This window comes from Salvelinus namaycush, chromosome 36, assembly GCF_016432855.1.
Source record: "Salvelinus namaycush isolate Seneca chromosome 36, SaNama_1.0, whole genome shotgun sequence".
Classification (NCBI taxonomy): Eukaryota; Metazoa; Chordata; class Actinopteri; order Salmoniformes; family Salmonidae; genus Salvelinus; species Salvelinus namaycush.
Window position 1 is genome coordinate 4,737,223 of NC_052342.1, and position 27,225 is coordinate 4,764,447.

General features: G+C 45.0%; 1 protein-coding gene across 1 annotated transcript in view; it reads left to right on the forward strand.

Annotated features, from left to right (window-relative positions):
• Positions 1-261: 261 nt before the first annotated feature.
• LOC120030208 (VPS10 domain-containing receptor SorCS2-like) overlaps positions 262-27,225 on the forward strand; it is a 337,631-nt gene continuing 310,667 nt past the window's right edge. Inside the window, exon 1 of the mRNA XM_038975559.1 lies at positions 262-609. Within this exon, the coding sequence (XP_038831487.1) occupies positions 262-609 (348 nt within the window). The remainder of the gene's footprint in view (positions 610-27,225) is intronic.

A 27,225-nucleotide genomic window follows, 5' to 3' on the forward strand; every position in this document is an offset into this window, starting at 1 on the left:
TAGAAACAGCAATGTTTTTGCAGTATGAGATGCGTCACCAGATGGCGCCCATGCTATGTGCACGGCGCGCGTCCTGGAGTTGGCACACATAGACGACCACGTTGTTACCAGTGTCTGCCCTCGCTCCAGTTCCACTCCCTCTCTCCCAGCCTCCCTCCCTCCCTCTCTCTCCGCTGACAGTATAGCTATCTATCTTCCACTCACATCGCAGTCTCTGTCAGTATCCGCGATATGAGCGCTATAGGCCTAATGGCGCGAAGCATGGTATCTCTGCGTCCGAAAGGAATCGTTTCAGCGCACCTGTGCTTGGCGGTGGTTATCGCCTGGATGTCATTGATGAGACCCGTGCTATGTGACAGCGGCGTTTTACACCGGAGCGACGGGGATCGTATGCTTGACAGCCGCGGCGCTGTAGGCATAGACGGGGTTGACGGAGTGTTCGGTCCGGGCTTGGGTGATAATGATGGGGACGCGGGCGACGTGGAATCCCCGCGCTTCAGGAGAGCACTATCCCAAGAGAAAGTGTCCCTGCTCAGCAGCTCGTTCGTGCTCAAGGGGGATGCTACTCACAACCAGGCGATGGTGCACTGGACTGGGGAGAACAGCAGCGTAAGTACCGGTCCCGTCCCGGTTCCACTCAGTCGCGATATGTCGGGTTCCCTGCTTGTAGCCTACACAACCCACCAGTCACCAACACACCCCATGCCAATTGACACAAGTTATTGTCAATGCAGTAGCTATACATGCGTAAATTATTTCCCGTCATGGCATTGCGCATGGCATTGAATCTATGTAGAAGAAAATAATTATTCGAGTGCGCATCTAAAAGGATAGGCATATATGTTTACAACAGCTTATTTTCCTATTGTGTGTCCTGCTCGGACTGGTGAGAGAGAGGGCATGATTAGGTGCGGAGAAATGCGCCTGTCTTTTGTTTAGCTGCACATTATCATGACAGCCTGTTTGAACGGCGCGCACACTGGAGGCTGGTTTTTCTGTCCCACTCGGTGCCACTAGGTTAGTGTCGTTGCCTGACATTGTCATATATGATACGAAAGTGTGTAAATGATATGTATTAGTATCCTATCAACCGTGAATGTTTCAGTCTATTCACGGCATTTGTTCCAACAACGAACGGCGCATAATTAGAGGTTTATAACCTAGTTTAATTGACATGTAATGAATTGACATGTGTAATTGTATATTTTGAGCTTCGCAAGGCCGAGGTCAAGTCAGAGCAGGCCAATGTAAACAACATAAAAGGGGGCTTTGTGACTGCGTAGCCTATTGTCAGCTGTCCGGGACCTCGCAGTGTCTACCGGAGACATCACTTCAATACGATGCTATTGTCAAGACAGAAATGGCCCACTCCTGCAAACACAATCAAGACTGCTCTCTAACATGCCTTGAAATAGACGTCTACTGGGTATCGGTTATTGTAAAGCCACAAACAGCAACATGCTCGGCCTGTAAGATTGAAATCACATTTTGACTTGGCATTGAATTTGATTGATATCTATATTTTAAAAAAACTGAGCGTGTAGACTAGAACACAGAGTTTTGTGTTCCTCCCGACGAACTTCTCTTACTTCAATATGCAGTGATTCAATACTGAGCCAAGTGTGAATCTGTCAGTCAGTCAAACGTACACTGACAGCCCAGGAGGACGTGTTTGAGTTATCCTAAATTCACTTGGCAATGTCCTACTTCGGAAAGGTCGACTGTATAAGGAGGTCTCCCCGTATATAATGCAGGCTAATAAAAGAAGACAAATGCTGCCATTCAATATCACCAGGTCTGACATTTACGCCCCCCAGCACAGATTGATAGGTATTAAAAAATGAATTTCACCCCCCCCCCCCCTCTCTATTTGAGAAATTTGTATGGATGGATTTGAGGAAACCTCCGAATTTGTGTGTATAAAGGGCTATTGTTAGTTACAGTTACAGATGCGTCATGATTTGGAATCCCCGAAGAATACAGCCACTTCTGAATCTATGCTTTCTTAAGGGGGAAATGATGGAGCAATCATGGGTAGAAGATGTTGTGTTTTTTGCCCCGAGCCAATATAAGATTGAAAAGTCCAAGGTGGGTGTTCTTTGTTAGTGTAGTAACCCATTTAAAAACCCACTCTACCTGTCTCTATGTCTTTAAAGTGATTATTATATGGCTTGATGAAAGCACTTATGCCCTCTGCTTTGTGTCTCCTCTGTGCTCTTATTACAATCACATGTGCTGTGCCCGGCTCACTCACTTATGACGGTGACGAGAAGAGGGCTGTTATTTCTTTGAGAAGCCTTGATTGATCAAGTGCCACTCAGAGGAGAGAAAATCTCTCTCTCTCTCTCTCTCTCTCTCTCTCTCTCTCTCTCTCTCTCTCTCTCTCTCTCTCTCTCTCTCTCTCTCTGTGCATACGTTGTCGCTGTTGGAGATCGATGATGCCTGTGTTTGATAGGGAGGTGGTGGGAGGAGGATGTCCTGTTTAGAGAGAAAGAGAGTGGTGGGCGGCTTTCACTGATGGTGGAACATCATTTGAACAGAGAGAAATGGAAAAGGGCGGATTCGGGAGGTTGAACAAGATGGAAATGTGGAGCAAGACAGAGTGAGGCAGGGAAGAAAGGGAGAGGGGAGGGTTAGAGGGGAGGTTGAGAGAGTGCTGTCTTCTTTGAATTGGTTGCTGGAGATGCTGCTGGCAAATGTGCATTTTATGCACGCACGCACGCACGCACGCACGCACGCACACACACACACACACATGGGATGGGAAGTATTTGAGATTCGTATTTGAATTACTTCTGAGTATTTTGTCATTTATAGAAAATACTTTTCTATAAAACAAAATTAAGCGGTTCACATTTTGTGTCCCCCCTTTCACCCTGCAGAAGTCTGATAGCACAATGATAGCACTATGGCGTGATAAAAGTGTCTACTAAATGAACTAAATATAAATGTAAATGTAAAAATGAACAAATACACAGCATGCTGAGTATTATTCTAATGAGCTCCGCCCCAAAACAATACACAGTGTGCTTTGCAGTTCATTTTGTTGTGTTCATTTTTACATATACATAAACATTTTGTTCATTTAGCAGACATGCTCATTCAGAGTGACTTGCTCAACTAAGGTAGTTAAACAACAACATATCACAGTCATAGCAAGTAAGATTTTTTTTTTAACCGTTACTGAGAATGTTGTTGCTGTTAGTTGTTGCTGCTACTAATTAAATTGAGTACTTTAATTAAATACATTACAAAATACAAGTATTTTGTTGTTTATTTTGAAACATTTTGATACTTTGATTTTGTATCTGCATTTTGTAATTGTATTTTGTCATTTTTGCCCATCTTAGCACACACACACACCCATCCACACCCATAGGATTCATTACATCTTTCCCTGCCTCTCAAGTTCTCTAACACCGCTCTGAAGGGTGAGTATCAGTCTCTTTCAGGAAGTGGCATTAGCTATGTACATAATGCATAGCCCAGCCAGCCAGTCTGGTTTGATACAGTCTATAGGGTTTTCAGAGGTGGCTGTGGCCAGACAAAGGATTCCTTACAATTGTCATTGTCAATAAATGTATCCCAAGATGCATCATGCCTGGTGTGCATCTGGAGGTCAGACTCTATGGGACTGCCCAATTACAATTTGACCTTTTAATTGTGTGTACACAAAGTCACATTGCCCTTTACCCCCTATTATTACATATTTATTACACATCTAGACAAACATTGCCAGTGTACTGAAGGGTCATGCACATTGTCATAATGGTAATGTAGACATTCACTTTTCTTCATAATGATGCTCAAGACACACAGACGCGCACACACACACACACACACACACACACACACACACACACACACACACACACACACACACACACACACACACACACACACGCACACACGCACACACGCACACACATTTCCCTTGTCATTAAGTTAACGAGACAGGGTTCAGACACTCGGTTGAACCAACAAGTCTCTGTTCAGTAGGGAGTCCGGGTTGACATGTGGTGTAATGAGGGCTTGGTCGTGTTTGGACCGCACACAGTCCGACCGGAGCCGGAGGAACATTCCCTTACATGTCCCCAAGAACGGTAATTAATTCCAGAACCCCTTGTTGTCAGTTCCGGAAGACATTCTGGGAACGGTCGCGCACCAAGCCCCATAACTTGATACCAGCATTCCGAACAGAGAGTTTGCTTCCACTGTTGAAAGAGCCTTCTTTGTGCTTCCCTATGCACTCTCTCACTCTCTCTCTCTCTCTCTCTTTCTCTCTCTCTCCCCTTTCTTCTGGGCTTTGTTGACTAGCTCCAGGGCTCTGAGAAGTCGGGTACTCTCTATTTCTGTATTCATCTTTCGATGGCGTTAAGCTCAGCATTTGCTCTGTAGTAGTATCCAGGGCCTCTACTCTGTGAAGGAGATAGACATGAGGGAGAGCGAGAAAGAGCGATTGGATGATGGATGATGGATGATTGCAAAGTGAGAGTTTTAGAATGGGAATGAGAGAGAGAGAGAGAGAGAGAGAGAGAGAGAGACACAGAGAGAGAGAGACAGAGAGAGAGAGAGAGAAACATCTATCATAAGCACACACTCTCCTCCCTGAAGAGTGAGTTTTTGACCCAGGTAAACACACGCGCACCCATGTAAACGCACGCACACACCCCTGTGTGCTTCTTGTTTTTTTCTGATGACTGCACACACGTGCACTGTTGTGTTAAAAGAGTGTGTGTGTGGAAGGTAATGGTGATGACGAAAAGTTTCAAGATGATGAAGAAAGACCACAAGGAGGCACACCGGAGGAGGCTCATGGGAGGAGCTATAGGAGGACGGGCTCATTGTAATGGCTGCAATTGAATTAATGGAACACTATCAGACACATCAAACATATTGAAACCACATGTTTGACTCTGTTCCATTTATTCCATTCCAGCCATTCCAATGAGCCCATCCTCCTATTTCTCCTCCCAAGAGCCTCCTCTGGTGTGCCTCCTTGTGCTCTTTCTTCATCATCTTGATACTTTTCATCACCATCGTCATCACCATCAAACATCACCTTCCTCTTCCTCTTATCATTGTTTCTGTTGGAAGGCCTTTACGGACGGTGTTTACTAGTGTTGTTTACCACGGCGTCTGTGTTTATGACCCTGTGTCCGACTAAAGGACATTAAGGAGACATAAGATGACCTCACCTCCTTACCCCTTCACCCCTGTCCTCACCCCTAACCCCCCTTGTTACCACGCCGATGCATTCCGCCGAGCCGCCAGATGCTGGCGGGAGATTGCAGGGATCATTTCAGCCAATCATGTCAGGGGTTTATCCCCTGCAGCAAACATGATATTTGGTGCATTTAGATTGAGAATTGAAAAACACGTTTTATGATAAGGTGCTTGATTGCAATTTGCATACATAACACATTTTTTCTCCCTCCTACCACCACTTCCTGGATCTGGTCGTAAGCTGAGGTGCTGACTTGCTGACTTAATGCAAAATACATTTGTTCACGCTTCGCATACTAAACAGACAGTTCATTTGGTTCCACTAGTCTTTGGTTGGAAATTGTTTGTACATGTGAAGTGAGTCCTCCAAATCGTTTATGTCATCTCTCTCGATCCATCCTCTGCGCACTTTTCTCCAACCAGGCTGTAGGTCAATGCTAGGTCTGGAAGTTTAGGGCTGATCTAGTGTGTGTGTGTGTGTGTGTGTGTGTGTGTGTGTGTGTGTGTGTGTGTGTGTGTGTGTGTGTGTGTGTGTGTGTGTGTGTGTGTGTGTGTGTGTGTGTGTGTGTGTGTGTGTGTGTGTGTGTGTGTGTGCGTGCGTGTACAGTTGACATGAATCATGGGTCCCCAAGAAGACACGGAGACAAGGTCTTTGCCAGGGAGTTCAGAATGACTGGTTCTGCCACCAAAGATGCCTGCTGGCCCGTGGCTTAGAGTGCCCTCCCTCCCTCCCTCCCTCCCAATGTTTCTGTCACTGATTGTCTGACAATAACAATGACAGGGCAGCATAAGGCAATGGCTGCAATGTTTTATAATTATAACATAGATTTAAACTTAATGCATGTATTAACTAGTAACTACTTACTGTTAAATTGATGCTGTCACCTATTGCTTGATCTGAATGATGCAACTTAGAAAGTCTGACTCAAAGTTATTGTCTCATTACTGTGGGTTGGTTCACAATTTGGCTTGGTACACTATTTTGCTTGGTACACTGTTTGAGTTGGTACACTATTTGAGTTGGTACACTATTTGGCACAGACCATCTATACATAACACCCAAGGCTACTTTACTTTAGCAGGGTGAGGCTTCCAGGTCAACCCCATGGCGAACCACCCAGGCAGGCTAGGCTAGGCGGGATACTGCGCTAGCATTAGAGATGAGAGCTAATTAGGTTGTGTTTTAGATGTGTTTTCCTTCCAGATTGTTCTGATCGGGCTGGCAGCAGCAGCGGGCCGATAAGATAAGGGAGAGTCCTGGGGTGATGTGGTTGTTATCCAGGTTCTGTTGCTACTGATGAGGTGGATAAATTCCACTCTTTCGTGATTTCTTTCTTTCTCTCGCTCTCTCTCTGTCTCCTTCCTGTTATTCCCTTCCATCCTGGGCTCTGCCCTATCGTTCTAGCTCGAGGCAGTACCCCCCCCCCCCCCCTCTCTCTCTCTCTCTCGCTCTCCTCTCCCTTTTTCTTTCCTTTTTCTCTCTCTATTTGGCGGTCTCACAAATGAACACATGCCCATCTTGGGGAGCTGAAAACTATTCAGACTTAAATAAACTATTCTAGGGATGTGTGTGTGTCCCGGCAACGGGAAAAACAACCACTTGGCAGGCCTTGGCACGATGGACACTCACGCTTTCCTCCTCCTCCATACTTCCTGCCTTCTTTGATTGACGTTCTTTACAGTGAGTGCTCGCGTCTTAGACGTGGTTCGTTTCATCCTGGATATGGGGACTTGTTTAACTTCCTACTCATCAAGTTGTTGTTTGTGTCGCCTCTCTTGGAAACTGGAAAGCGAAAGTTCTTGGGGTTGCCTTGGCAACAGGGCTGAAATTCTGCAAGGGTCTTCCAGTGGATGTGAGATGTTCATGAGAAGCGTTCAGAGTGCGCTCGTGCCTCTTGCCGCTTTCTAGACCTGCATATTTCATTCTGACTCCAGCTAATAATACAGCCGCAAGAACTGCACTCTTTCACCGATGGAAAAGGCCTTCGGATTTGGAGTGTGTGTGTGTGTGTGTGTGCGTGCGTGCCAGGTGCGTGTTTATTTGTCTGTCCGCGCATGTGTGCATACGTGCATGCATGTGGATGTGTGTGGATGCCCTACTGCTGCTTTAGTACAGTAGTAAGAAATGTAATATGAGGGGAAGGGATATGTAGCGGCAGTGTGAGATAGATCCCTTAGTGGCTCAGCGGGGTTCCCTCCCTCTCATCTGCTCCTCACTAACACCACAGATTGGAGATTGGATTCTGGCCAGGCACTCTATACTCTACCTGTCTGTCTCACCAGGTGTTACTGCATCGTTTTTCACACTCTTTCTCACTCCTGCACTTGACCAGATCGTTTGTCAGTATTGAAATCTCCATTTGATATAGGCCTATCTTCTCGCCTGTTATTGGTTTGTTTCAATATTATACAGAAACCATTTCTACTGTTAGGCCTATCATCTCCTTCCTTTTACATTGGACTTGTCAGTCTCAATTGGTGGAACAGTCTGAGTTATCCAAATATTCTGTGCCCTGCCCTTGGGCCTAATGGGTTCTTTTGGCAGCAGTCGAATTAGGACCAGGAGCCCAGACCCTAACTCAGGAAAAACTCAAAAAAGTGGTTAAAACGCGGTTCTGCCTCCCAAGTTCTCCTACGGTGATGTACGTGCCCAGCTGCCTTGCCAAACCAGCACTCACACACCCAGATGGAAAATATGCATGAGTTGACCGACGGCCGTTTGCCAGCAATCATTTTCCCCGGGAAAAGGTGAACCATTTGTGACTCACATTTATCAGCAATTAGCGCACCCATGTACCGGAGGAAGGGGAGGCTGGAGAGAGAAGAATGTAAAAAAATGAGAGAGAGACGCAGCGGGCACTTTTTTTTATCTCAACTTCATGTTACTTGGGCGGTGTGACAAACACGCTTGTCAAAAATAGATCCCTGTTTTACATGAAAAAGACAAGGCCGATGATCTCACAACACGACAATGCCGCCACGTTCTTTGGTGGGCTTCCATAGTGTTAGTTATTACATTCATTTCTCTCCCCTTCCCGCTAACTGTTGCCTGCGTGATTAGATGAAGACATGGGAGACGACAAGAAAAATGGAGAGCGGCAACAAATTGAATTATTGCTTTGAACGCTGGCTTGTCAAAACATCGGCTGTAGCTAAATCCAGACGTTCTGCACAGCATCCAAGGAAATCCATGCCATGCTTTTAGTTATAACCAGACTGTCACTGTGACATATTACATAGCCTACCGTAAGGTGAACCATGATAGGTTTCCATTATAGGGTTTTGCAGTGCATACATTGAAATGATAAATAATATCATGACCTTCACATCAGCAGCACCTATAGATTCCAATATGCATCATTTATGATTTTCAGTGAGCCCTATTTGAACTGCTCTGTCTTGCCTAGCAGTCATGTGGTCGAAATAGCACATATCTACCTATAGCACCTCGTTTAGACTCTCCAATATCACTACATGACAGTCAGCGGCTTGTTATCTCAAATTCCCCCTACCATCCTGTCCAGGTTGTTTATGATCTTCTGGTCCGTCCATTTCCCAGGTGTTGCCGTGGTGCAACTTTAGCAATGCAAATCCATCAAAGTGTCCTGTCCGCGACGGCCCAGGGATGAGTAGAGAGTGATTTGATCCCTGAAACTCCTCTGGACTGTTTGCTATTGCAATTGAAACTTTGTTTTTCCAAGGGAGCGCGGGACGGGAGAGGAGGTGAGGGAGAGAAGTGGGTCTCTCCTCGGAATAATGTGGGGGTAAACAGAGAGGCAGAGCATCACACAGTTAATGAGATTCTCCACGTTCAATCCAAAGCTGTCAGCATCAGGGGAGAGACAAGCAAAAAAGCACACAGGAATACACAAGTGTACACACTCGCAGGAATGTACTATCTAGGCTAGCACGCGTTCGCACGCACGCACGCACGCGTTCGCACGCACGCACGCACGCACGCACGCACGCACGCACGCACGCACGCACGCACGCACACACACACACACACACACACACACACACACACACACACACACACACAGTCTTGTAAAGATAACCTTGTGGGGACACAATTCAGTCCCATTAAATCCTATTTTCCCTAACCCCTAACCCTAAAGCTAACCCTAACCTGACCTGTACTCTTACACTTACCCTAACCATAACCCAAAAACCTAACCTTAACCCAAAAACCTAACCTTAACCCTAACCCTAAACATTACCCTAGCTCCTAACCCTAAAACGAACCCTAGCTCCTAACCCTAACCCTTAACGTAGTTCTAACTCTAACACAAATTCTAACCTTAACCCTAAACCCCCTAGAAATAGCATTTGACCTCGTGGGGACGAACAAAATGTCCCCAGTTTGTCAAATTTTTGTTTGTTTACTATTCTTTGTGGGGACTCAAACACACCCTCCTCTCCCTGTCCATCTCTCCCTACCTTCCCCTGTGTATATTTGGGCAGGCTGTTTGTATGCAAATGCATTGTCCGGCGTGCGTTGGCTGCGCTGGGAAAACCCAATTGATTGTCACAGTGTGCTGGGACTGAGGTGAACCGCGCTAGGAGAGGCAGGCCTTGAGGAGTGTTTGCTCGATTTTCTATTTGTCTGTATCCAAGCAGGCCCAACTGGTTTTCCTTTGTGCACTCCCCTTTTTTCATGATCATTTATCTTGTCGCACGACATCGCCAAGCCGACAGACATAACCAACAAAGACTTTCAACGGTGGTTTCAGTCAAGGAAGCAAAAGCTGCTTTTGAATGATGTCCATTTTAATTCGCATGATCTGGGAATATGGTGGAGCCATTGTCACTCTTTCTTTGTTCATCTTAAGTCTAAGGCCTCTGTCATACATGGGAGTACAAGCATTATGGTAAATACACGCTAGACACTAGATTATCCAAACCGTATCCATCCAGTCATGGAATGTAACACCTTGGCCCTCTGTGACAGTTATATAAAAAGACAGCGAGAGCGTGTGTGTGTGTGTGTAAGTGTGTGTGTGTCAGCGTGTGTTTTTCCCATTCCATTGGCCCATGGAAAGAGGACATTCCATCTGGTGTGTTACAGGCCTGTAAAAGCATTCCCCCTTTTCCTTATAAACCTCCGCCCCCATCTGCCACACACACACATACACAGGCACACACATACGCTCACACACACTCCGCTGCTCTGGTCTGTATGTGAAGATTGCTGTTGTATGAATTAGAGTGTAGTGTGTACTTTTATATGACGGTTTGATAGCAGATGTTTATTTGTTTGAGTGTGGGGGCTGTGACAGTAGGGTTTTATAGTACTTTGAGTGAGTGTGTGTGAATACGAGTTTGTGTGTAATGTGTAGGTGTATTGCCTGTGTTTTGCACCCCCCCCCCCCCCCCCGTCACAGGCCCCAAGTAAATCCCCTTACAGGACCCGGTCTTCAACATGGCCGCCAACACGGTTGCCAAGGAGAATCCCCAGAAGCCCCCGCATTCTGCAGCCAGCTGTTCTCCCTCTACCCCACTGCCTTGTGTTCTGTTTTGGCCACACGGGGGGGGGGGGGGGTGCTTCTTGTGTCTCCTCCAAACCCGTCACAATGGTCGTCCGAGTCCCTATGACCTCATTCTCATTAACACTCCTCACAGTGTAGTCGCTACAAAGCGGGGGAAGGGGACGAAACAAGGGAGAAGGGGAAGTAACATCCGTTTGAATGTCTGGTTGGTGGCGGGTGGAGGGTGGAGGAGAGAGGATGCCCACTGCATCTTTAGGGGGGGGGGGGCACGGGATGTGTGAGTGTGGAGAGAATGGAGAAAGTCCACTCTCGGGCATTTGGGCCAACTTTGGCACGCACTGAATGGAAGAGGGAGATCACACATACCAGTTAAAGCATGGACCGAGTTCGTTATGTCATTCGTCATGGTGATTGAACGCAGAGTCTCTGCATGTTTCTCTATTCACTTAACTATGGCATGTTTGTCTTGGTCGGACATTCTATTAGACTGCATCTTAAGTTAATCAAACAATTGGCTGCACTGTCACCACAGAATTGGTAACACTGGTGCAGTGGGTGCAGTTTTCTCAATTGTAACTAATCATAGCTGATTCCTGATGATGCAGACAGAGATAGTGGATAGTGGAGAGGATCCGTTTTTTACGGAAAGGCCATTAGCTATATATGAAATATCTTCACACATACAGATGGATTATATCTGCCTGTTTCTCCTCTCTGTTTCTCTCCCCCCTCTGGAATCTCAGGATATCTTTACAGTCTTGTATCTAGTATCTCCCTCCCTTCAATCTTTTTTTCTTCTCTCTCTCTGGGAATCTTTCGATATCTTGGGGCCCTCCCCCCTCTCTCTCTGTTTCTCTTTTTTTCTCTCTCTGGGAAGCCATGGGTATCCCATCGGTCTTGTCTCATTTTACGCCCCGTCATCAAAACCCGAACTGTAGCATACCTGGGGCAGAGCTTCCCCTCGGGGAGCAGGAAGACCCTCGTCTGAACTCCCACAAGGCTCTGTTCGCGGTGACCCCTGACCCTGCCTTGTTAGAGGAAAATCCTCCATAAAGAAAAAAACCTTAAACACCATGTATATGGCAGCACCACTTGGGGGAGAAAAATTTGCTAAGCACTATGTGTTTTTTAAATTATATTATCTTATTATTATTATCTTCCGTCTGTGTGAGATGTTGAGTGGCTCCAACTAGTGCTCCGGCATCTGCACAAGGTGTCTCACGTTGCTTTATCCATTATTGTCATGACGATTACTTATCTGTCTGGCAGACGGTCTTATCTGAAGATGGGGTGGAGGGAGGGGCTGTGGCTTCCAATGACAGATGTGTGTGTGTGTGTGGGGGGGGGGGGGGTAACCTCTCCTGGAAAATATATCTATTTCAAATGCCTGGGGAGGAGGAGAGGAAAAGGGGGATATTGCAAGGCGATTGCTGCACTACACTGTACTGTTGTCAGCATCTATAAGAATAGACAGTCAGAATGAGCTTCCTCTTACAATGGGCAAGTATATAACAAGTGGAATTGGCTTCCCCGAGACGCCATACTTTACTATTAGAAAATCTCATATTAACTATTTTTCTCCAGCTCCCCGACTATTTTCTTTCGCACTCTCGGCCCATTGTGTAAAATACTTTCTCTGTCGGCTTTTCCATTCGAGACACAATTTGCTGGATGAGATAGACCCCTGTGTCTGGCCAAATCATCCCAGCGCGGTGGTGGAAGAAATTGAATTTTCCTATGAATATGTGATTGGCTGGGATGTGGTCTCACTATTCACGGAGTTGTGCTAATCCACGGCGGGGAACACAAACATAGCCGTGACGCTATGGCGCTAACGCTGGCCAGCAGCTGCCGTCACACACACCCCAGGATGAAATACACACACACAAACACACACACACACACATTGTACATACATACACATGAGACGGGAGGCAGCAGCTGTGTTTGTCTGTGTGTGTATGTGTGTGTGTTTGTGTATGCCTGTCATTGTGTTGGCGTTGTGTGTGTGCGCACGTGTGTGTAAGTGCACATGGGTGGAGTATGTGTCTGTATTTTATGCTAGACTTATGATTAATATAGTTGTTTGGGACTCTTGTTCAGACATGCTCGTGCTCTCTGTCCACTCATAGACCTTTCATAGACCACTTGTGAGCCCACAGTAATTCAATCCCATACCCAGCTAGCCCATTTGGTTCCTTGGAAGTTGTGGGAATGTATGTTTTTGGTTTCACGTTCGTTGTAAGAATGAAGCCATACGTTTCCTGACCGGTAATTTTTTTTTTTTTAAACATTCTGAGAACAGAAGTGAAAATTTTGCCTGTTTTGGGAGCTTTTATTTTTAGGTTGCAGGGAGATTTTGAGAACGTTTTACTCTGGTTCCTTGAACGTTTTCCTTGGAGGTTTTATTAACTTTTTGCTGCAGTGGGCTAAATCAGGGTCACACAGAGTGTTTCTTGATAGTCATAAAAAAAATCTATTTTGAAACAAAAGTATACACCTCACGCACATGGTTATGAAAAAAAAGAAGACACATTTACCATGTCAGATACAGAGTTGAAATGTATTACATTTTGAGTTTTCATCCCAATATTACACTTTATATACATCACAGAAGACTGAAATATAACAAAAGCGTTTGACATAGAAAGGCCGGATTTTGTGCGTTTAAATTTTTTTTATTATGAAAAACATTCCACCCATGAGGCCACTAGAAGGCGATTTGGTTATTTGACTGCATGAAAGGGCTACTGCACAGAAAATGAAAACTATAGGTTATTTTAAGGTTTTTGAATAACTCACTGAATGTTTCAATAAGACTTTTTATAACAGTGCTATCTTATTTTGGGGGCACCCTTTTTGAACTCCCAAGTACAGACAGAACACGTGGGAATTTCTTTCCTTAGGCATTGATAATATGCAAACACATTTATTGTGACATGGCATCAGTGAGATTTGAATCTATAAACATCTGTTCTCTATCATGGAATTAGGCCACCAGGATGGAGCTAGTATGCCATGTACTTTTACGCATAATATGCCATTTAGCAGACACCTTTATACAGTCATGCGTGCATACACATGGGTGGTCCCAGGAATCAAACCCACTACCCTGGCATTACAAGCACCATGCTCTACCAATTGAGCTACAAAGGTCTCATTTTAGAACACTGTTCATTTTAGTCTATTCAAACAGACCCCATTTCAAAGCAAACAAGCTCTCATTAAGACCAGGTGTGGCCAATTCACACACCTGAACACACTTAAAGGACAAATCCACCCAAAACCACTCATTTCCATAATTTACAGTGAGAATATGTGAGAACAGTATTTTGGTGAACAAATGGTTAATTTTGTCGTTATATTAAGATTGGTAGCAACATGTGAAAATTGTTGTGGAAATCTGTTGCAGCTCAAGTTGACTACAAAACCCACAATGCAGTGCTCTCTCTATGGCTAGCTAGCAAATGTAGCTACACGCAATGATGCCAAAGTCAATATCAGCACGTGAAGTAGCTAGTTAGCTGTAAAATCACCAAATCACCAAATTATCAATTTAGGAGTCTAGAATCTCACCATGTTTAACCTGCAGATTGATGTGCCTCACAGAGAGGAGTCTGACATTCGCAATGGCACCATGCAAGCACCGTGGACTGAAGAGGCAGACAAATAGGAGAAATGTGCTTCTAAAAGGTAGGAATATTGCAAAAATATGATGAATGGCTAATTCCAGAGAAGGCAACCTCTGGCGTTATGACATCGGCCAGTATTGAAATCTGACATGTATGATAGACGTTTTCGCAATCTAAAAGTCTGTATTCCTATTAACTTATAGTGTAGTGAGAACGGCAATAGGCCAGATACTGTACACTTGAAAACATGAAATGACCCAGGGAATCGATAGAAGATCGCTCAGAGATGCACGGGAAAAAATATTAAATTCTAAGTGGGTGACTCTTTACTTTAACAAGATAGTTTTGTTGATGCTGAGTTACGTGATGGATATGTTTTTAAATAACGTCCTTAGTATGTTCTCCGAACGTTACAAACATTTTCTTGTGGTTTTTATGGAATGTTTTATTCATGTTCTCACAACAAGTTGAGAACGGCGGCGCACAATTTGCCCGGGTTTGGCCGGGGTAGGCCGTCATTGTAAACAAGAATGTGTTCTTAACTGACTTGCCTAGTTAAATAAAAGTTAAATAAATAAAAAACCTGTATGAAACGTTATGCTGAAATACTGAAATTACCACAGAAGAACGTTGTTTCTTAACCTTCTTGGAACAATTTGAGAACATGACTTTAAAATAGAACCGCGAGGAAACCTGTAGTGAAAATTATAGTGAAGTTCTAAAATTCCCACAGAAGAATGTTGTTTCTTGACATTCTTGGAACAATTTGAGAACATGACTTTAAAATAGAACCACGAGGAAACGAGGAGAGTGGGGTAAGTTGAGCCATTTTGTACATTCAGCGTCACTCCATCATGGAAAATATAGCATTCTATCTAACAAAGATATCTACATATATTTCAGGATGTTGTGTATCCCTGGAAATAATCAGAATTAATTTAAACATGACAATTTTGAAAACATAACTTGTCCAAAAAAAGTGGTCTCTTGGCACAATTTACCCTGGGTATGGGGTAAGTTGAGCCACGGGACATGATAAATTAAGCTGCCTACACATTTCTGTACTGAATGAAATATTACCATTATCTTTTTAAAAAACGTAACCAGGTTCGCATCCAACCTTTTTAATGCGACTAAAGTACGTTGGATAAAAAAATGTCATTACAGGCCTGATAGAAACAGCAACTTTGTCGGTAAAGTTTCCAAATGTTGACAAAAATGAAATACTCTTACGTATATGATCTTTTTGTGTCTGCAAAATGTATTGTGCGATAAATAGTGGCGGAAACGCTTTTATGCGCAAGTATTGATAAGATTAAAACCATGTTGGAGTAAACTTGGAGTCACACAATGATATGTTGTGAACGTTGTGGGAAGGTTATATGCAAAATAACCATCGGACAACCACGCTCTCACCCAGCTCTAAGAAACATGTTGCTTTCAGAACATTATGTTTTAGCTGGGTTGTGTCTGCTTGGCTAATGCCTATCATATATTTATCTTTATGCTAAGTACCTCTTGAGTTTGCTCCTATGGTGGCATTGGCGTCTCCACTGAGCACTTCAAACCACTTCCTTTCTAGCACCTGTGCTGCTGCAGAAAAATGATATCATTCTCAGATTTATTTTAGGGAAGCAGTAATGAGTGTACTGCAAGGCGAACTAATGCCTCTGGGCTTGTCTCCCATGTCAGACAATGCTACGGAGTATGAGTCTCTCTCTCTCGCTCTCTCGCCTGCTGCCATATCCTCCACCACACACACACACACACACACACACACACACACACGCACGCACGCACACAGTCACTGTGGAATAACACCTGTGAGTCAAACTCAATGGATCTCCCCCTCAGTACCAGCTTGGCTTTGTTCATAACTGAGTGGGTTTGTTATTTACAACCATATTTCTCTCTCTCTCTCTCTCTCTCTCTCTCTCTCTCTCTCTCTATTTCTCTCTCTCTTTCTCTCTCTTTTTCACTCACTCACTCACTCACTCACTCACTCACTCACTCACTCTCACTCACTCCTTCCAGCACTTCACAGCTTCTGTCCCTCAAGTCAAAACTGAGCCTTCAGGAGTTAGCCCGAATTCCCCGTCCGCCCGAGTGACCTTTAAAACTCCTCTCGTAACAACTGAGAGGCATTCACTGTTTGCCAGACTGTGTGCCGCTCAACAGGGCAGTTCTGAAAGCCCTGTAATACCGCGACTTCAGCGATTGTAATAAGGAGCATCGGCTGTCATCAGCCGCGCCTTTCCACGTGACATTCATGTGCTACACATGAATAACCGGATCCGTTTCCTTGTAACAGATCTGTGTAATTTGATAAAACTGTGGATATTAGTTGAAGCAGAACCTTCCTGTCACTCTATATACCTAAGGGCAATGAATCTCTTCACTGGGCTGGAATCTTGTCCGTTGACTAGAATTTATTCCATGTGACCCCTCTGTAAGTTTCCCTATATCAGGTATCCGAATCAAACCCGGGTTCAAAACCTTTAGCTGTGTGTGATTGAGCTCACCTGGCGCAGTGGAACCAATGGAGTAGTCACAAAAGGGCAAACTCAAGCTAATTCAAGCACACACTCTTGAACCTAGGTCTGGTCAGAATAGTGTAGGCCCGCTGCTGCGTGTGTTAAGTCTGACCATGCGTAAGATTGCAAAAAGTCCTTTTTGACATAGTCAAAAGTTTTACAACCCCCCCCCCCCCCCCGACTGAGATAAAGCACGAGGAGTCTTTGGAAGAAAGTGAACTCCGATCCCGACCAAACCCAACGACTGAAAAATGTACTCGAATCATAATCCAAACGATTTGAGACATTACGAAGAAAAAAATCAAAACAGCCGGATGACACCATATTTGATGGGCCTCTCAAGTGTAACTAACCACACGCCCTCTGAACTGGATCCAATACTGGGTTCCCCTTTTTTCATTCTCTCCCATCGCATCACAGATCTTACCCTCTCTCCCTCCTTTCCTCCCTCTATCCCTCCTTCCATCCTGACTTCCATTGTGTCCGCCCAGAGCCCCTATACCTACCCAGACAATAAAATGTAACTTGGCACGTCTGAGAGCCAAATGCTCGGGGTAGAGAAAAGATTGCACCGATGCCCACACACACAAGAAAAGAAAGGCGGGGGGGGGGGGGGGGGGGGGGGGGGGGGGGGGGTAAATCTGATAATGGCTTCCTCTGCAGAATATAGGCTTCTTCCTGGGAGCATTGTGGCACAGCACCCTATTCATCTACCAGGCTTAGGCCCTGTCCTATAATTACATATTCTTCATGAGGTTATATCAGTGGAGCCTGGGTATACGAGAATGCTGGTCAACAGACATAGGCGTGGGATGATTAGAAACAAGCTCAAAAGGTGGGTTTTTGTACCCCCCCCCCCCCCCCCCCCCCCCCCCGCCCCCTGACCAGATAGGAGACATGAGGAAGCAGAGGAAGGGAGCAAGAGAGAGGGCTTCCTTGTTGTATGTCACAGAGATAAGAGTGAAAGAGACCATCAGAGGAGTGTACAGTATCATTGAACCAACAGCTATTGTTTGGCCAGTTTCTCACCCCACATTACATTGTTGCCCACTGTTCCTGAATCCTGGCACAGAGGACTGAATATCCATGCCTTTCTTCTCAGTCTTCTCATGATCCCCTTGGCTGAATGAAATAACATTACCTACGAAATGTGATCACTTCCTGATACGGTGGCTGTTTCTATATGGCACCCTATTCCGTATTGCACTACTTTTGACCAGGGCCCATAAGGCTAGCGAATAGGGTGCCATTTGGAACAGTCACTATGATCTGTGAGAAGTGCAGACCGGCTTCTAATTATTTTTCGCTAAGATCTCCCAATGCACGAGTTAGTAAACTCAAGTTAGGATTTGGCTGTGTGTATGTACCTCTGATGCTTGTATGAGTTTTTCTTTTCTATCTATTCTGAAGAGTGTAATTGAAAGGGCAACACTTCGTAATCGCTGTTGCCTGAAGGTTATGGCAAATGTCTTCATTTGCCTTGGTGGTTGCATTGTCTACAGAAAGGTGAACTAAGGTGCTTTCACCCTCAGCTGGTTGACGGCCTCCTGTCACACTAGCCCAGGGGGCTGGATATCTGACTCCCCATTCACAGTGATCCACTCCCACATCTCCTTGTGTTGGTGTGTGTATGTACGGGAAAAATATATAAAAAATGTATGCACTCACTACTGTAAGTTGCTCTGGATAAGAGTGCCTGCTAAATGACTACATTTTTGAAAACAATATCTAAATGTGCGTGTGTGTGTGTGTGTGTGTGTGTGAACGTTTTGAGGAGCTCAGTCTCCAATCAATTGGCCTGAGAGAGGAAAACACAAAGACTTTCTTTTCTCATGCTCCCTTTCTTTCTTTTTTCCCCCCCTGAATGGAGTAATTCTCTGAAGCTCTTTCCCAGTTGGGCAAATGGTTGTGGCAGCTCCCACAATCTCCTCTGTCTGTTCTTTTTTCGACACAGATATGAACGCAAGCACGAACACACACACACACACGTTTGTTTTACTATCCTTGTGGGGACCAAATAACTGATTCCCATTCAAAATCCTATTTTCCCTAACCCTAACCCTTAACCTTAACCCTAAATCAAAATAAAAAAATGTTGGTCACAAGCGCCAAATAAAACTGGTGTAGACTTTACCCTGAAATGCTTGCTTACGAGCCCTTTGCAACAACGCAGAGTTTAAAGATAAAATCAAAGAGTAACACGAGAGGATCCAAACAAAACACACAAGAATGGAGCTACATACAGGGAGTAGCAGTACCAGATCAACGTGCAGAAGTACGAGGTGTTGGAGGTAGATACATCATCAGGGTAGATAATAATAAGAGTCAAACAAAGACCAAAGCAGCAGCAGCGAATGACGAGTGTAAAACGTGTGTGTGCATGTAATGTGTGTGTGTTTGTGTGTCGTTCTGTGTGTGTGGGTATGTGGTGTATGTGAATGTGTGTGTGGGTTTTGTGTGGGAGTGAGTGCGTATGTGGTTTGTATATATAGTCTAGTGCAGGGATAGGCAACCCTGTTCCTGGAGTGCCACAGGTACTGCAGGATTTTGTTCCAACTAGGCACCACACCTGACCAACTAAGCTAATTGATCAGTTCAGTGATTGCCTAAATTCAACACACCTGGTCTTCCAGGTCAATTAGAATCAGGGACCAGGGTTACTTACCCCCGGTCTAGTGAATGTGCGTAGGGTCAGTGCAAGATAGAGTCAGCGCTGTTAGTCTGAGTACCATTAATTTACTATTTAGCATTCTGGCTATTTAGCAGACTTCTGGCTTGGGGGTAGAAGCTGTCTCGGAGCCTGTTGGTCCGAGAGCCGATGCTCCGGTACCGTTTGCTGGACGGTTACAGAGTGAACAGTCTATGGCTTGGGTGGCTGGAGTCTTGGGCAATTTTTTGGGCCTTCCGCTGACACCGCCTGATAAAGAGGTCCTGGATGGCAGGGAGCTCGGCCCCAGTGATGTACTGGGCTGTCCGCACCACCCTCTGCAGCGCTTTGCTGTCAAGGGTGGTGCATTTGCCATACCAAGCACTGATGCAGCCAGTCAAGATGCTCTCGAGGGTGTAGCTGTAGAACGCTTTCAGGATCCGAGGTCCCATGCCAAATCTTTTCAGCCTCCTGAAGGGGAAGAGATGCTGCCGTGCCCTCTTCACTGCTGTGCAAGTGTGTGTGGGTGTGTGTTTATCTTGGCCAGGTCGCAATTGTAAATGAGAACTTGTTCTCAACTTGCCTACCTGGTTAAATAAAGGTGAAATAAAAAAATAAACAAAATATTAAGTCCTTCGTGATGTAGATGCCAAGGAACTTGAAGCTCTCGAATCGCTCCACAGCAGCCCCTTAGATGTGGATAGGTGCGTGCTCTTCCCTATTTCTCATATAGTCCACGACCAGCTCCTTGGTCTTACCAACGTTGAGGGAGAGGTTGTTGTCCTGGCACCACACTGCTAAGTCTCTGAACTCCTCCCTGTAGGCTGACTCATCGCCCAGGGTGATCCGGCCGACCACCTCCGTGTCGTCAGCAAACTTGAGGATCAAATCAAATCAAATTGTATTGGTCACATACACATGGTTAGCGAATGTTAATGCGAGTGTAGCGAAATGCTTGTGCTTCTAGTTCCGACAGTGCAGTAATATGTAACAAGTAATTGAACAATTCCACAACAGCTACCTAATACACACAAATCTAAAGGGATGGAATAAGAATATGTACCTATAAATATATGGATGAGCGATGACCGAGCGGCATAGGCAAGATGCAATAGATGGTATAAAATACAGTATATACATACAGTATGAGATGAGTAATGTAAGATATGTAAACATTATTAAAGTGGCATTATTTAAAGTGACTAGTGATCCATTTATTTAAGTGGCCAATGATTCGAGTCTGTATGTAGGCAGCAGCCTCTCTGTGTTAGTGATGGCTGTTTAACAGTCTGATGGCCTTGAGATAGAAGCTCTTCTTCAGTCTCTCGGTCCCTGCTTTGATGCACCTGTACTGACCTCGCCTTCTGGATGGTAGCGGGGTGAACAGGCATTGGCTCGGGTGGTTGTTGTCCTTGATGATATTTCTGGCCTTCCTGTGACATTGGACGCTGTAGGTGTCCTGGAGGGCAGATAGTTTGCCCCCGGTGATGCATTGTCCCCCGGTGATGCTCGGCCCCCGGTGATGCCCTCTGTTGGTTGCCGTACCAGGCAGTGATACAGCCCGACAGGATGCTCTCAATTGTGCATTTGTAAAGGTTTGTGAGGGTTTTATTTGACGAGCCAAATTTCTTCAGCCTCCTGAGGTTAAAGACACTGTCTGTGTGGGTGAACCATTTCAGTTAGTCCGTGATGTGTACGCCGAGGAACTTGAACGTTCCACCTTCTCCACTGCTGTCCCGTCGATGTGGATAGGGGTGTCCTACCTCTGCTGTTTCCTGAAGTCCACGATCATCTCCTTTGTTTTGTTGACGTTGAGTGAGAGGTTGTTTTCCTGACACCACACTCGAAGTGCCCTCACCTCCTCCCTGTGTACTGTCTCGTTGTTTTTGCTAATCAAGCCCGCTACTGTTGTGTCGTCTTTGATGATTGAGTTGGAGGTGTGCATGGCCACGCAGTCATGGGTGAACAAGGAGTACAGGACGGGGTTGAACACACACCCTTGTGGGGCCCCAGTGTTGAGGATCAGCGAAGTGGAGATGTTGTTTCCTACCTTCACCACCTGTGGGCGGCTCGTCAGAAAGTCCAGGACCCAATTGCACAGGGCGGGGTTGAGACCAAGGGCCACAAGCTTAATGATGTGCTTGGAGGGTACTATGGTGTTGAATGCTGAGCTATAGTCAATGAACAGCATTCTTACATAGGTATTCCTCTTGTCCAGATGGGATAGGGCAGTGTGCAGTGTGATATAAATCAATGTTATTCTCTGAGGCTGCCTGGAACATTTCCCAGTCCATGTGATCAAAACAATCTTGAAGCGTGGATTCCGATTGGTCAGACCAGCGTTGAATGGTTCTTGTCACGGGTACATCCTGTTTGAGTTTCTGCCTATAGGGAGGGCCTTGTATGCATCACAGAAGTTAGAGTAGCAGTGAACCAGTGTATTGCCCGCGTGAGTGCTACAATCAATATGCTGATAGAATTTAGATAGCCTTGTTCTCAAATGCGCTTTGTTAAAATCTCCAGCCTCAGGATAAGAGGTCAACCGATTATGATTATTCAACGCTGAAACCGAAACGATTATTGGAGGACCAAAAAAAGCCGATACCGATTATTCGGACGATTTTTATATATACATTTGGAATAAATGACAATTACACCAATACTGAATGAACAATGAACACTTTTATTTTAACTTAATATAATACAAAAATAAAATCAATTTATTCTCAAATAAATAATGAAACATGTTCAATTTGGTTTAAATAATGCAAAAACACAGTGTTGGAGAAGAGAGTAAAAGTGAAATATGTGCCATGTAAAAAAGCTAACGTTTAAGTTCCTTGCTCAGAACATGAGAACATGAAAGCTGGTGGTTCCTTTTAACATGAGTCTTCAATATTCCCAGTTAAGAAGCTTTAGGTTGTAGTTATTATAGGAATTATAGAACTAGTTCTCTCTATACCATTTGTATTTTATATACCTTTGACTATTGGATGTTCTTATAGGCACTTGTAACGTTCGTCTTGTGGTGAATGAACGGACCAAGGCGCAGCGGGTGATGAATACATACTAATTTATTTAATCATATACGAAACACTGACAAAACACTATAACAAACTACAAAACAATAAACGAAGTCAACAGACCAGAAACAAACAAACTTACATATAGACGAAGAACGCACGAACAGGAACAGACTACCTAAAACGAACGAACAAACGAAACAGTCCCATGTGGTAAACACAGACACAGGAACAATCACCCACAAACAAACAGTGAGAACAACCTACCTTAATATGGTTCTCAATCAGAGGAAACGTCAAACACCTGCCTCTAATTGAGAACCATACCAGGCAAACCATTAACCCAACCTAGAAAACACATAACATAGACTACCCACCCCAACTCACGCCCTGACCAACTAAACACATACAAAACAACAGAAAACAGGTCAGGAACGTGACAGCACTTTAGTATTGCCAGCCTAATCTTGGGAGTTGATAGGCTTGAAGTCATAAACAGCGCTGTGCTTCAAGCATTGCTAAGAGCTGCTGTTTGAATGAATGCTTACGAGCCTGCTGCTGCCTACCACCGCTCAGTCAGACTGCTCTATCAAATATCAAGTAATTACGGTCTTTGTTAGGAATAAATGGCCTTTCAACAGTTCGCAACGAGCCAGGCGGCCCAAACTGCTGCATATACCCTGACTCTGCTTGCACTGAACGCAAGAGTTGACACAATTTCCCTAGTTAATATTGCCTGCTAACATGAATTTATTTTAACTACATATGCAGGTAGATATACTTGTATATAAAAAATATACTTGTGTTTGGATTTTAAGAAAGGCATTGATGTTCATGGTTAGGTACATTATTGCAACGATTGTGCTTTTTTCGCGAATGCGCTTTTGATAAATCATCACCTGTTTGGCGAAGATGAAGTAGGCTGTAATTCGATGATAAATTAACAGGCACAGCGTTGATTATATGCAATGCAGAACAAGCTAGTTAACCTAGTAATATCATCAACCATGTGTAGTTAACTAGTGATTATGTGAAGATTGATTGTTTTTTTATAAGATAAGTTTAATGCTAGCTAGCAACTTACCTTGGCTCCTTGAAGCCACAAGGTCCTTTTGATGCTGCACTTGCGTAACAGGTGGTCAGCCTGCCACGCGGTCTCCTCGTGGATTGCAATGTAAGCGGCCATAATCGGCGTCCAAAAAGGCAGATTACCGATTGTTATGAAAACTTGAATTCGTCCCTAATTAATCTGCCATGCTGATTAATCGGTCAAGCTCTAATCAGGATATATGGTTTCCAGTTTACATGGAGTCCAGTGAAGTTCCTTGAAGGCCATCGTGGTATCTGCTTGAGGGGGGATATACACGGCGGTGACAATAATCGACAATAATTATTTTGGGAGATAATATGGTCTGCATTTTATTGTAAGGAATTGTAGTTCAGGTGAACAAAAGGACTTGAGTTCCTATATGTTGTTATGATTACCCTTTAAGTTGTTAATCATGAAGCATACACCCCTGTCCTTCTTCTTCCCAGAGAGATGTTTATTTCTGTCGGCGCGATGCATGAAGAAACCCGGTGGCTGTACCGACTCTGAAAAACATATTTACATTTACATTTACATTTAAGTCATTTAGCAGACGCTCTTATCCAGAGCGACTTACAAATTGGTGCATTCACCTTATGATATCCAGTGGAACAACCACTTTACAATAGTGCATCTAACTCTTTTAAGGGGGGGGGGGTTAGAAGGATTACTTTATCCTATCCTAGGTATTCCTTAAAGAGGTGGGGTTTCAGGTGTCTCCGGAAGGTGGTGATTGACTCCGCTGACCTGGCGTCGTGAGGGAGTTTGTTCCACCATTGGGGTGCCAGAGCAGCGAACAGTTTTGACTGGGCTGAGCGGGAACTGTACTTCCTCAGAGGTAGGGAGGCGAGCAGGCCAGAGGTGGATGAACGCAGTGCCCTTGTTTGGGTGTAGGGCCTGATCAGAGCCTGAAGGTACGGAGGTGCCGTTCCCCTCACAGCTCCGTAGGCAAGCACCATGGTCTTGTAGCGGATGCGAGCTTCAACTGGAAGCCAGTGGAGAGAGCGGAGGAGCGGGGTGACGTGAGAGAACTTGGGAAAGTTGAACACCAGACGGGCTGCGGCGTTCTGGATGAGTTGTAGGGGTTTAATGGCACAGGCAGGGAGCCCAGCCAACAGCGAGTTGCAGTAATCCAGACGGGAGATGACAAGTGCCTGGATTAGGACCTGCGCCGCTTCCTGCGTGAGGCAGGGTCGTACTCTGCGAATGTTGTAGAGCATGAACCTACAGGAACGGGTCACCGCCTTGATGTTAGTTGAGAACGACAGGGTGTTGTCCAGGATCACGCCAAGGTTCTTAGCACTCTGGGAGGAGGACACAATGGAGTTGTCAACCGTGATGGCGAGATCATGGAACGGGCAGTCCTTCCCCGGGAGGAAGAGCAGCTCCGTCTTGCCGAGGTTCAGCTTGAGGTGGTGATCCGTCATCCACACTGATATGTCTGCCAGACATGCAGAGATGCGATTCACCACCTGGTTATCAGAGGGGGGAAAGGAGAAGATTAATTGTGTGTCGTCTGCATAGCAATGATAGGAGAGACCATGTGAGGATATGACAGAGCCAAGTGACTTGGTGTATAGCGAGAATAGGAGAGGGCCTAGAACAGAGCCCTGGGGGACACCAGTGGTGAGAGCACGTGGTGCGGAGACAGATTCTCGCCACGCCACCTGGTAGGAGCGACCTGTCAGGTAGGACGCAATCCAAGCGTGGGCCGCGCCGGAGATGCCCAGCTCGGAGAGGGTGGAGAGGAGGATCTGATGGTTCACAGTATCAAAGACATATCCCGAGAGAGCCATGTTTCCGTAAAACAGAGAATGTTACAATCTCAGATGTCTCTCTGGAAGGCAACCTTTGCCCTAATTTCGTCTACTTTGTTGTCTAGAGACTGGACTTTGGCGAATAATATACTCGGAAGCGGTGGGTGGTGTGCAGCCTTCGAAGTCTGACTAGGGGGGGTTGGTGTTGGAGTCATGCGTGGCCATGAATTTGTGGGTGAACAGGGAGTACAGGAGTGGACTAAGAACACACCCCTGATCCCTAACTTTAACCCCAAACCCCTTTAAAGCTAAACCTCACCCTATTTTTTTAGTTTAGTTTATTAACTCTACCATTTTAAAAAACAAGCACACATAAAGCTTGAAAAAGTCATACATGCACATGAGTAAAATCATCGAGGATAACACACAATAAAGTCTGGGACATATTTCCATTGTGGTCCTCTTGAGACAAGATGGCTAGACAAGATCGAACACAGTTAAACACAGTATGGCAGTGAAATAATAAAACAAAAACAGAGAAGAAGAACATCTATCTCATCATTGCAGTTACATCATAGGGGTTATTCATATGGGCACAGAAGACATAAAACATATTTTTACTTTATTTTTTAAAGCTGCCCAGAGAGGACATTGTTTTTATGGGCAGAGGCAACTCATTCCATTCTGAGGCTCCAGTATACAAGAAAGTACCTTTCCCAGTATTACTCCTGAACCTGTATAAGCACACATAAGCAACAGCTGCTGCTGTGATTGTGTGCACTAGGAAAGCACTAGTGCACTAACACTAGGAAAGCAATCACTTAGATATCTGGGCGCAGGACCATAAATACTCCTGTAAACCAAACCTAGTCTAATCTGGGACACCCTCAACAGGCAGCCAGTTTAGTTTCTGAAAGCAGCTCCTGCCTATGTGAGTACGTGGACTCACCTTCAATACTACCCTGATCAGCTTATTCTGGGCTATCTGGAGCTTCCCCTTCATAAGTTTAGATAAGCCCCCAAACCAGGAAGTACTAGCGTAGGCAAAGTGGCTAGCACTTTCATGGAGTCCTTTTCAAGCAGCTTGGACTTTCTAGCCAAAAACTTAGTCCTGACATTAACCTTCCCTAGCATTTTATTGGCCATGCTCACACCTCCCAAGCTTCGATCAAAGATACATCCCAGGTAGCTAACAGAGGTTTTAGTAGTCAGCACCTCACCCCCTAACTCCACTCTGATTTCAGAGGACCTACCCTAACTCCTAAGCCTAACCCCAATTGTAACCCTAACCCTAAACCTAACCCCTAAGCCTTGTGGGGACCAGCGAAATGTCCCCACTTTTGCCTTGTTTAACTATCCTTGTGAGGACTTCTGGTCCCCACAAGGATAGTAAAACCAAACACACACACACACACACACACACACACACACACACACACACACACACACATCAGGTCCCATGAGCTCTGTGCGGTTCCAAATCAACGGCGATCTCAGCAACGGGATGTCAACTGATCGAATTCTGCTTATCCTCCAAGTCCCAGTTCCATTCGCGCAATTCCATGGTAATGGAATTACACTTTGACTCTGATTATTCACTTTAAAATGTATGCCAAAAAAACAAACATTGATTTCAAAGTTTAACAAACCATGCAACTCTATGCACAAGGACAACTTTGAACAATTTAAACAGAAAATGTCACAAAAACACATTTCCTGGAAGAACTGCAGATGCAAAGTTTGGTAACAGAATTACGGTAAAATCTCTCTGTTTTCTGTGACAACGTTTTCCAAAAACGGTTCATTATCTGCTCCAAATGAAGATCCACA